The sequence below is a fragment of the Rhinoraja longicauda genome, chromosome 2, assembly GCF_053455715.1.
Source record: "Rhinoraja longicauda isolate Sanriku21f chromosome 2, sRhiLon1.1, whole genome shotgun sequence".
NCBI lineage: Eukaryota > Metazoa > Chordata > Chondrichthyes > Rajiformes > Arhynchobatidae > Rhinoraja > Rhinoraja longicauda.
Window position 1 is genome coordinate 51,615,072 of NC_135954.1, and position 12,866 is coordinate 51,627,937.

Here is a 12,866-nt window from a genome sequence, read left to right on the forward strand (position 1 = left end):
CACAGAGTCCGTGCCAACCAGCAGTCACCCATTGGTTATATACTACACACTATTGGAGATCATCTCTGCCTGGCCTTATTGTGGTTCAATTGTGACATGGCACTAATCATTCCATGCCTGAATGTTGGTCTTACTACATGGTCTGCTACTATTGCTGGGGATTTCCAGTGGAATTGAACATTGTGCAAGCATTAACAAACTGATGGACGGATGGTTGATGAAGCAGTTAAAGGTGGATCGGTCTGGGACACTGAATGGAAGATGCAGAAGTGGGACTGGAGAGCTGAGCACATAATTTCCCCAAATGTGCAGGTCTAGGGTTTTTTTAAAGCCAGCGCTGTTCTTGGCTTTATGAAAGAAAGCTTGTTGATAAAATAAATTAGTCGTATTTGGAATATTTGTGGCAGATTTGGGTTTTGCATTAGCAAGAATAGTAAACTTATGAAAACTATACAAATTAGTAATTTTGCTGATCCTGGTCGGGAAAGTCGTCCTGAGGAGTTTTAAATCATTGAGACTAATTTCACAGGAACACTTGCATGTGAAGAGTAAATCAATGCAGGGTTTCAAGATTATGAAGGCTTTTTGCTTGGTAAATCTGGCGTCTACGATACAATGATACATGGCCATTTATTTTAAAGTGAGGGATCATTTTGGAGAAATAAATACATGCAAATATATTGGTGCATAAATTTGCACAGTTAAAGCAGAGACCAGAAGACTATATGAGACACAAGAACAAATAAGATCGGGGAGGGAGATCGGTACATTGGTATCAGATATCGCACAAGCATCTCTTCCATTAGCTCTCCACACTTCTGTGGTAATGTGGTTCCATCTTCTACCACAAGGTGCCTTCGTTGAGCTGCAAAGCTTCCATTAATGTCTAGTAGTAAATAAAAGTTCCTGCAGAAATTGCACATAAAATATCCTGTTTTAAGCCTGATAATTGAACACTGCATAATACTTGACTTATCTTTTATTGTCCACTTTGCTTATTTTTTAGTTAATTATGTAACTTTTTTGTCCCTAAAAAACCTCGTAAATCAAAAGTTAAGGGAATAACTGTGGAAGGTCTGTTCGCCGCAGGTTAGAATATTCTCAGATTGTACATCTCTTGCACCAGTAGCAACGTCCACACCTCTGTATTGCCCACCCTACCCTACCCCATAATAAACATGAGGGAGGCTTTGGGCTTCATTTGCAGTTTCTGCTAGTTATGAATGAACGCTGAGCTAATTTCCAAAACAGCCATCACCTCAGATCTGACCTGAGGTTTGAGATACAATGCGTTCCTATCCTTTCTTTCTTTTTAACTGCCTTTGACTCATGATCATTCTTCCAGGATAGAAATTTCAAATACGAGAGGGCATGAAAGGGGAAGAGATTTACGAGTCAATTTTTTTTTACACAGAGCGGTTGGTGCTTGAAACCTGCTATTAGGTAAGGTGGAAACAAATATGATAGCAACATTTAAGAGGCATTTAGACAGGCACGTGAACATGAAGGACCATAGTCTATGTGCAGGCAGATGGGATTAGTTTAAATTGGCATCATCAAGACATTGTGCGCTGGAGGGCGTGTTCCTGTGCTATACTGTTCAATGTTCTATGCAAGATAACTGATGTGTTCTTTGTACAGGGAGGTTGATAGTCCTTTATAGTTGGATTTTCAGGCTTCATATGAAGAGAACATTAAAAAAAAAGAAATCTGAGCTTTGATAACATAATTTGGATGTTTTTGATTCACTTCAATAGGCTGTAGGGACATTATGTTCTAGTTTGATTTCCAAAGCAGCACATCATATCTGGCCAGGAGATGTTCAGTTTAATTATTGTAGAGGTAGACAATGTGGGTGTTTAGTCTGCGATTGGACATAAACAGCTGGCGAGACTCTGTATTTTCTTCTTTGGTTTGCCTATGATGAGCGTTTGTCGGCACTGGGCCTGTACTTGCTGGGGTTTAGAAAAATGAGGAGGGACCTCATTGAAACATACAGAATAGTGAAAGGCTTGGATAGAGTGGATGTGGAGAGAATGTTTCCATTAGTGGGAGAGTCTAGGACTAGAGGTTATAGCCTCAGAATTAAAGGACGTTCTTTTAGGAAAGAGATGGGGAGAAATTTCTTTAGTCAGAGAGTGGTGAATCTGTGAAATTCATTGCCACAGAAGGCTGTAGAGGCCAAGTCGGTAGATATTTTTTTGTGCAGAGATAGATAGATTCCTGATTAGTACAGGTGTCAGAGGTTATGGGGAGATGGCAGGAGAATGGGGTTCGGAGGGAGAGATAGATCAGCCATGATTGAATGGTGGACTAGACTTGATAGGCCGAATGGCCTAATTCTACTATTCCTTATGACCTTAGCCTTTACTGTTGATCCTCAGTGTTTCACTATTTATATTCTGATACAGAAGCTACCTGGCTTGCGTCACTCAGTTTGACCGGTTGAGATAGATTCTGGTCTGATTAATCCTTTTGTCATCTTGAGGTATCGTGGTCAAGACTTTGCATTCTTGTAAAGTGGGTAAATTCTGTGACTGAGTAAAATAAAATAATGGTTGCTCCGTACTACTACTGCTGAATACTTGGCTGTTTCTTGAAAGAATGAGACATTTCCATGGGCCATCTATAAATACTAACAACCCTCCCCGAAAACCAAGGACTAAAGTCATACAGCCATATAATCGTACACAGAAGTTATTGATTGTTCAACAATTGCTTCCATCTGATTAGAAACTTGGTCCCCTAATTTGAGAAGGGACATTCTTGCTATTGAGGGAGTGCAGCGTAGGTTCACCAGGTTAATTCCCGAGATGGCGGGACTGACATATGATGAAATAATGGATTGACTGGGCTTATATTCACTGGAATTTAGAGGGAAGATTAATGCAATGATAAGGAGATACATTAGCTTGGATGCTGTAGAATCGGTATGGGTAGAACTGCGAAATAGCCAAGGGCAGAAAATGCTTGTTGGAGTTGTGTACAGACCACCAAACAGCAGTAGTGAGATTGGGGGTAGCATCAAACAGGAAATTAGGGATGTGTGTAGCAAAGGTACAGCAGTTATCATGGGTGACTTTAAACCACATGTAGATTAGGCCAACCGAATTGGTAACAACACCGAGGAGTTGGATTTCCTGGAGTGTATACGGGATGATTTTCTAAGTCAATATGTAGAGGGAACAACTAGAAGGCAGGCCATCCTAGACCGGGTTTTGTATAATGAGGAAGGGTTTTAGTTAGCAATCTTGTTGTGCAAAGCTCGTTGGGCAACAGTGACCATAATGTGGTAGAATTCTGAATTAAGATGGAGAGTGACACAGTTAATTCAGAGACTAGGGTCCTGAACTTAAAGAAAGGTAACTTTGATGGTATGGGATGGGAATTGGCTGGGATAGACTGGCAAATGATACGAAAAGGGTTGACACTGGATATGCAATGGCAAAAATTTAAAGATAGCATGGATGAATTACAACAATTGTTCTTCCTATCTGGTGTAAAAATAAAACAGTGGCGGCGGATCAATCGTGGCTAAAGAGGGAAATTAGGGACAGTGTTAAATCCAAGGAAGAGGCATATAAATTGGCCAGAGAAAGCAGCAAACCGGAGGTCTGGGAGAAATTAAGAATTCAACAGAGGAGGACAAAGGGGTTAATTAAGAGGGGGAAAATAGAGCAAGAAGGCAGATTAATCCCCAGGGCCTGATGGTCTGCATTCCAGAGTACTCGAGGAGGTGGCCCAAGAAATCGTGGATGCATTGGTGATCATTTTCCAATGTTCTCTCGACTCTGGATCAGTTCCTGTGGACTGAAGGGTAGCTAATGTAGCCCCACTTTTTAAGAAAGGAGGGAGAGAGAAAATAAGGAATTATAGACCAGTTAGCCTGACATGTTAGTGGGGAAGATGCTTGAGTCGATTATTAAAGGTGAAATAGCAGCGCATTTGAAAAGCAGTGACAGGATCGGTCAAAGTCAGCATGAAGGGGAAATCATGTTTGCCTAATCTTCTGGAATTTTTTGAGGATGTAACACAGAATGGATAAGGGCAAGCCAGTGGATGTAGTGTATCTGCACTTTCAAAAAGCCTTTGACAAGGTCCCACACAAGAGATTAGTGTGCAAAACTAGAGCACATGGTATTGGGGGTAGGGTATTGACATGGCTAGAGAACTGGTTGGCAGATAGGAAGCAAAGAGTAGGAATTAACGGGTCCTTTTCAGAATGACAGGCAGTGACTAGTGGGGTGCCGCAATGCTCGGTGTTGGGACCCCAATTATTTACAATATATACAACAATTTAGACGAGGGAATTAAATGTGAAATCTCCAAGGTTGCGGATGACACAAAGCTGGGTGACAGTGAGCTGCGAGGAGGATGCTATGAGGCTGCAGGGTGACTTGGATAGGTTGGGTGAGTGGGCAGATGTATGGCAGATGCAGTATAATGTGGATAAATGTGAGGTTATCCACTTTGGTGGCAACAACAAGAAGGCAAATTATTAGCTGTATGGTGTCAGATTCGGAAAAGGGGAGGTGCAACGAGACCTGAGTGTCCTTGTACATCAGTCACTGAAAGTAAGCATGCAGGTACAGCAGGCAGTGAAGAAAGCGAAGGGCATGTTGACCTTCATAGCGAGAGGATTTGAGTATAGGAGCAAGGAGGTCCTACGGCAGTTGTACAGGGTCCTGGTGAGACCACACCTGAAGTATTGTGTGCAGTTTTGGTCCCCTAATTTGAGGAAGAAATTCTTGCTGTTGAGGAAGTGCAGCGTAGGTTCACCAGGTTAATTTCTGGGATGGTGGAACTATATGATGAAAGAATGAATTGACTGGGCTTATATTCACTGAAGTTTAGAAGGATGAGGGGATCTTATAGAAACATATAAAATTCTTAAGGGATTGGATAGGCTAGATGCAGGAAAAATGTTCCAGATGTTGGGGATGTCAAGAAACAGGGGTCATAATTTATGAATGGTAGGCCATTTAGGACTGAGATGAGGAAAAACCTCTTCACCCAGAAAGTTGTGAATCTGTGGAATTATCTGCCACAGACCGCAGTGGAGGCCAATTCACCTTACCTTTGGTGAGCCTGGTGAGCTTCAATGCAGTAGTTCTAAATGCCATATCTTGTACTAGTGATAATGTATAACAAAGAATATCTTTGTTTTGCCTGCAACTACAGAAATCATCTGGCAAAAGTGCAGCTGCAACCAATTTCGGACAAGGATGTGGAACAGAAACTTCAACAGAAGACCACAGCACCCCCTTCCAGTTTACGGTTTATTCCGAAGAAAAATGGCTTGCGACCAATTGTGAAAATGCGAAATATGGCAGGACTAAAAACCTCTGGGAAAAGGCAAAACTATAACAGGGTTAGAAAATCGCTTTCTCTTTTGTATGTTGTCTGTATTGAAAATGAGTCGAGAATGCATCATGGCTGACAAGCCTGGCATCAAAATTGGTTTAATGTTACTCATGAAGTCAGAATGTTATGTGTTCATAGACCAAGTTAACATTTCAGTGCAGTACTGAAGAGGTGCTGCATGTCCGGTACTCAAGCTGAGATATTAAACTCAAGCCCCATTCTGCCTTGTCAATTGGAGGCAAAATAATTAATGTCAGTGTTGTGACTACCAATGTTACTAACATGTATTATTTTGTTGCTGTTTCACTGATGTTGCAGGGCTCTGCTGTACAAAAAATATCTCTGCCTATTTCTGGAAATACAACAGTGACAAAGAGAAGCACATTGGTGCAGCAGTAGAATTGCTGCCTTACAGCAGCAGAGACCCGGGTTCAATCTTGACTACGGATGCTGTCTGTATGGAGTTTGCATGTTCCCCCTGTGATCGCATAGATTTTCTCCAGGTGCTCTGGTTTCCTCCCACATTCTAAAGAAGTGCGGATTTGCAGGATAATTGGTTTCTGTAAAAATTGTCCCTAGTGTGTAGGGTGGAACTTATGTCTGGGAGATTGCTGGTTGGTGTGGGCTGAAGGGCTAGTTTCCATGCTGTATCTCTTAACGAAACGAAACTAAAACTTCAGATGTGCTTGATTTTCTGAAAGAAAAATTAAACATGCCCTTGCTCATGTTTACTTTATGGTAACTACATTATTTTCTCAATATACTGATGGTATCGAGAACAAATAGAATTTTCTTTGCTCCCCACAGCCAAACCTGAATGAAGTTCTGTGCCAGGTTTAATCCACCCTGGAGTTGATTTAGTCTATAGCTTTGCTAGCCCTGAGTAAGCGTGGAATGCCACCTTGTAAGGCAGTAGACTTTACAAGAATGTATAGCTAGAACATTTACTAGCCATTCCTGGATTGGAGTTTTGGACAGTTCAGAATATTTAGGATTAACCATATAACCAAATAACAATTACAGCACAGAAACAGGCCCGTTCGGCCCTACCAGTCCATGCCGACCACTTTCTCTGACCTAGTCTCATCTACCTGCTCTCAGACCATAACCCTCCAATCCCCTCCCATCCATATACCTATCCAATTTACTCTTAAATAATAAAATCGAGCCTGCCTCCACCACTTCCACCGGAAGCTCATTCCATACAGCCACCACCCTCTGAGTAAAGAAGTTACCCCTCATGTTACCCCTAAATTTTTGTCCCTTAATTCTGAAGTTATGTCCCCTTGTTGGAATCTTCCCCACTCTCAAAGGGAAAAGCCTACCCACGTCAACTGTCCGTCCCTCTTAAAATTTTAAAAGCCTCTATCAAGTCCCCCCTTAACCTTCTACGCTCCAAAGAATAAAGACCCAACCTGTTCAACCTCTCTCTGTAGCTTAAGTGCTGAAACCCAGGCAACATTCTAGTAAATCTCCTCTGAAACCTCTCCATTTTGTCGACATCCTTCCTATAATTTGGCGACCAGAACTGCACACCATACTCCAGATTCGGCCTCACCAATGCCCTGTACAATTTTAACATTACATCCCAACTTCTATATTCGATGCTCTGATTTATAAAGGCAAGCATACCAAACGCCTTCTTCACCACCCTATCCACATGAGATTCCACCTTCAGGGAACAATGCACAGTTATTCCCAGATCCCTCTGTTCCACTGCATTCCTCAATTCCCTACCATTTACCCTGTCTGTCCTATTTTGATTTGTCCTACCAAAATGCAGCACCTCACACTTATCAGCATTAAACTCCATCTGCCATCTTTCAGCCCACCCTTCCAAAAGGCCCAAGTCTCTCTGTAGACTTTGAAAATCTACTTCATTATTAACTACACCACCTATCTTAGTATCATCTGCATACTTACTAATCCAATTTGCCACACCATCATCCAGATCATTAATGTAAATGACAAACAACAGTGGACCCAACACAGATCCTTGGGGTACTCCACTAGACACTGGCCTCCAACCTGACATACAGTTGTCAACCATTGCCCTCTGGTATCTCCCATTCAGCCATTGTTGAATCCATCTTGCAACCTCACTATTAATATCCAACGATTTAACCTTCTTAATCAACCTTCCATGTGGAACCTTGTCAAATGCCTTACTGAAGTCCATATAGACAACATCCACAGCCTTGCCCATATCAATTTCCCTGATAACCTCTTCAAAAAATTCAAAAAGATTAGTCAAACATGACCTTCCAGGCACAAATCCATGTTGACTGTTTCTAATCAGGCCTTGTTTATCCATGTGATTATATATATTGTCCCTAAGTATCTTTTCCATTAATTTTCCCACCACAGACGTCAAACTAACAGGTCTATAATTGCTAGGTTTACTTTTAGAACCTTTTTTAAACAAAGGCACAACATGCGCAATGCGCCAATCTTCCGGCACCATCTCCGTTTCTAATGACGTTTGAAATATTTCCGTCATAGCCCCTGCTATTTCTGCACTAACTTCCCTCAATGTCCTAGGGAATATCCTATCAGGACCTGGAGACTTATCCACTTTTATATTTTTCAAAAGTGTCCGTACCTCCTCTTCTTTGATCCTCATAATTTCCATCACTACTCTACTTGTTTCGCTTACCTCACATAATTCAATATCCTTCTCCTCGGTGAATACCGAAGAAAAGAAATTGTTTAATATCTCCCCCATTTCTTCAGGCTCAGCACATAGCTGTCCACTCTGACTCTCTAATGGACCAATTTTATCCCTCGCTATCCTTTTGCTATTGACATATCTGTAGAACCCCTTGGGGTTTACTTTTACATTACTTGCCAAAGCAACCTCGTATCTTTTTTTCGCTTTTCTAATTTCCTTCTTAAGATTCCTTTTACATTCTTTATATTCCTCAAGAACCTCATTTACTCCCTGCCGCTTATATTTATTGTATATCTCCCTCTTTTTCCGAACCGTGTCCAATTTCCCTGGAAAACCACGACTCTTTCAAATTATTATTCTTTCCTTTCCACCGAACAGGGACATAAAGACTCTGTACTCTCAAAATTTCACCTTTAAATATCCTCCATTTCTCTATTATATCCTTTTCATAAAACAAAATGTTCCATTTCACTCCTTTTAAATCCTTTCTCATCTCCTCAAAATTAGCCTTTCTCCAATCCAAAATCTCAACCCTTGGTCCAGATTTGACCTTCTCCATAATTATATTGAAACTAATGGCATTGTGATCACTAGACCCAAAGTGCTCCTCAACACATACCTCCGTCACCTGACCCGTCTCATTTCCTAACAGGAGGTCCAACACTGCCCCTTCTCTGGTAGGTACCTCTACGTATTGCTGCAAAAAACTATCCTGCACACATTTTACAAACTCCAAACCATCCAGCCCTTTAACAGAATGTGATTCCCAGTCTATGTACGGAAAATTGAAATCACCCACAATCACTACTCTGTGCTTACTACTAATATCTGCTATCTCCTTACATATTTGCTCTTCCAATTCTCGTTCCCTATTTGGCGGTCTATAATACACTCCTATAAGTGTTGCTAAGCCTTTCTCATTTCTGAGTTCCACCCAAACAGCATCCCTAATCGAGCCTTCTAGTCTATCTTGCCAAAGCACTGCTGTGATATCCTCCCTGACAAGCAATGCAACACCCCACCTCTTGCCCCTCCGATTCTATCACATCTGAAACAATGAAATCCTGGAATATTTAATTGCCAATCGCAACCCTCCTGCAACCATGTTTCACTGATCGCCACAACATCATACTTCCAGATGTCAATCCAGGCTCTAAGCTCATCCACCTTTCTTACAATGCTCCTAGCATTAAAATATACACATTTAAGGGACCCATCATTTCTTATTCTCAGTTTATTTCTTTTCACTTCTTTCTCTCCTACATATTGGGTCTGAGTGTTTCCCTTTTCTGCCTCCTGCCTCACACACTGCCTATTAGCTATCTGTGTTTGAGTCCCTCCCTGTGATTGGCCAAAAATTATCCCTAAATAATATTAAATAGCTATTTGAACGTATGGAAAATTAGACACTAATCAATGTAACATTTATTGAATACAACATTGTTACTTGTGCTGGTAGAACGTAGTGCAGTACAGCATTACCCACAATGTTTGCACCAGGCCCGATGCAAAGTTAAATTGATCTAATCTGCCTGATATCTGATTTGATACGATATGATAGAACTTTATTTATCCCAGGAAGGAAATTAATTTGCCAACAGTCATAAAAAAACACAAAATATATGAAACATGAAAATAAAGTGATGAGTGGTAAGGCTTTGTGGATGTGCAAAGATTTAGGGGGGGGGGTCAGTCTCAGTCTACCCTACGACAGAAGAAATTGATCTAATCTGCCTGATGTCCAAAGAAACTCCTAATTTCCCAACCATTTTATGTTGCTGTGGAGAAAGTTGCCTCAGAATTCCTCCGCAGTCAACACTTGTTGAGGCAATAATGACCATGAGATATATTTTGTCTCTGAGATTGACTTCAGTAGAACTGAATTCCAGAGGCAGAGTGGGTCAAGCTGTCACTGCCTATAGCATCATTTTTGCTGTTACAGAGGATTACATTTCTGGGGAAGTTATTGCACCACAGTTAACAAAGAATAAATGAATAAAAGAATAAATAATGCAAGCCAGTTGTTTCAGTTTTATGGTTGTTACATATTCGTAGATATAAAAAGTTTTGAAATAATATATATTTTCTAACAGACTCAGATGAAGATTCTTTTTGATGTACTGAATTATGAGCATCAACGGAATCCAGCCCTGAAGAGCTCCTCTGTGTATGGACTTGATGACATTTACAAAGCATGGAGGGAGTTTGCGTTACAGAATTTGAAAGCTGGAAAAGTGAGCGAGGGGTGCCGTTATTATTTTGTCAAAGTGAGTTCAGTGGCCTGCCATTATATATGATTAAATTATGTTTATTTCATTAGTCTTAACCAATTCCATGAGTGACTTGATGACAAAGTGGGTTATAGTGTCTGCATCCTTAAAGTAGTTGGTGAAGCAGATGAACCTGAGTGGTCTCATCGATTTTGTCCCACATTGCCAAGAATTTACTTCTCCATAAGACTGGTCTTGTTTGGCCAGTTGACCCTAGAGGTAAACATTGCAGCTGATTTTCAAAGTGCCTCACACCACACAACCAAGCCACGTGGGTGGGCCCTCCCCCAGAATGTCCTCTGGAAGCCCTTGGCAGATAGCAAAGCTTCTCTGCTGAAACGGTGGCACGGTGGCGCAGCGGTATAGTTGCTGCCTTACAGCGAATGCAGCGCCGGAGACTCAGGTTCGATCCTGACTACGGGCGCCGTCTTTACGGAGTTTGTACGTTCTCCCCGTGACCTGCGTGGGTTTTCTCCGAGATCTTCGGTTTCCTCCCACACTCCAAAGACGTACAGGTATGTAGGTTAATTGACTGGGTAATATGTAAAAAAATTGTCCCTCGTGTGTGTAGGATAGTGTTAATGTGCGGGGAACGCTGGGCGGCGCGGACTCGGTGGGCCGAAGGGCCTGTTTCCGCGCTGTATCTCAAAATCTAAATCTAAAATCTAAGAAACTGTCACAGAAAATGCTGGAAAAGCTCAGCTGGTTAGACAGCATCAGTGGAAAGAGAAACAACAGAGAGCTCTGTCTACATGGATCTGAAACATTTGTTTTTCATTTTACAGATGCAGTCTGACCGGCTATTTGTTGCCAGCATCTTCTGTTCTTATTTCAGATTTTCAGCACCTGCGGTTTTTATGACACCAATAATATCAAGAAATTTTTAACATTCGTAAATATTTAAAACGCTATTAAAAATGAAATAATCATGTTTTTATACTTATCAAAGATAATAACAGTTAAGAATAAATAACATTTTCTCAGTAATTAAAAACATTTAACTAAACACTAATAATTAAAATTGTGACTTATTGTTGCCTTCCTCACATCCATACAGAATGAGCAGCTGTGGAATGCAGCTGGAAAATTGGGAGACTTCTGCATTTTCATGATATTCTTGAAATGTATCAGCAAATAGTTAGAAAGTCAACGGAAACAGGCTCTTCGGCCCAACTTGCCCATGCCTACCAAGATGTCCCATCAACATAAGTCCCACCAACCTGTGTTTGCCCATACATATGCCTAAACCTTTCCTATCCATGTATGTGTCCAAATATCTTTTAAATGTTGTTATAGTACCTGCCTCAACTACCTCCTATGGCAGCTCATTTATATACTTTCCATCCTTTGTTGGCAAAAGTTGCCCCTAGGTTCCTATTAAATCATTCCCCTCTTATCGTAAACCTATGTCCTCTGGTTCTTGATTCCCCTACTTTGGGCAAATGAAACTGGGCATCTACCTTAGGACACAAATTGCTGAATAACTCAGTGGGTCAGGCAGCATCTCTGGAGAACATGGATAGGTGTCGTGAAAGGTTGAGCCCCAGAACATCACCTATCCATGTTCTCCAGAGATGCTGTATGATCTGCTGATTCACCCCAGCACATTGTGTCTTTTTCTGTATCCAGCTAGCTATCCCTGGATCCCATGCGATCTAACATTCCAGAACACCGTACCATGAAGATCCTTACCATCTCTGAGTTTCACTTCGGGCTGACAACAAATTCCAGCTCATTCATTCTTAATAATGAATACAGAAAGTGTATTACATTTGCAGACATGTTAATTACCAATTAGCAATCCATTTCTGGCATAATATGTACTTTTATCGATGTTCTAACTTTGAAGTAAGATTTTTATATTGGACCAAACTGAAATGGTGTATTTGAAGATTGCGAGATAAAAATGTGCTGAAGGCTTCAGCATCTCTCGGCAGTCGTGTTCCCAGTGATATTTAACCTTCTGTAATGATTTATAATAAATGTGTCTGTTAAGATGTAGACATAAGGAAATGCAGGTGCTGGATGACAGAAAAAAAGATACAAAGTGCTGGGATAACTCAGCAGGTCAGGCAGCATCTCTGATTAGTCTGAAGAAAGGTCCCAACCTGAAATGTCATCTATCCTTTTCTCTCCAGAGATGCTGCCTGACCTGACCACTGAGTTATTAGACCGTATTATGTCTTTTCTTATGTCTGTTTGTTACATATCTTCTGCTGAAACAAAGCTGTTTATAGAGCTTCCTTGATGTTCCCGACATATCCCATCCCATGTTCAAACCAGGCCAATACGTTGGCGTCACTGCTCAGTTGTATGATTATTTCCTAATCATTCGGGGATTAATAACTGAGGCAGGTTACGGCAGCTGAGTGCACACAAATTGTGATAACATCATTTAGCCCATTTTGCTGTAAGTTGAGTGAGGAATATTGGTCAAGACATCATGTGCTTTGTGAACAGATAGATATAGCCTTGGGTGGTGTTCATCTTAAATGATAATACCTTTGACTTGCACTGAATTGACAGCCTAGATTACATGCTTTTAAACCCGCAACTTTCTC

At 41.1% G+C, this 12,866-nt stretch overlaps 1 protein-coding gene across 1 annotated transcript in view; it reads left to right on the forward strand.

Annotated features, from left to right (window-relative positions):
- Positions 1 to 12,866, forward strand: part of tert (telomerase reverse transcriptase) — a 59,744-nt gene that overhangs the window by 21,077 nt on the left and 25,801 nt on the right. The window contains exons 4-5 of the mRNA XM_078428076.1: positions 5,182 to 5,371; positions 10,129 to 10,302. Coding sequence (XP_078284202.1) covers positions 5,182 to 5,371; positions 10,129 to 10,302 — 364 coding nt within the window. The remainder of the gene's footprint in view (positions 1 to 5,181; positions 5,372 to 10,128; positions 10,303 to 12,866) is intronic.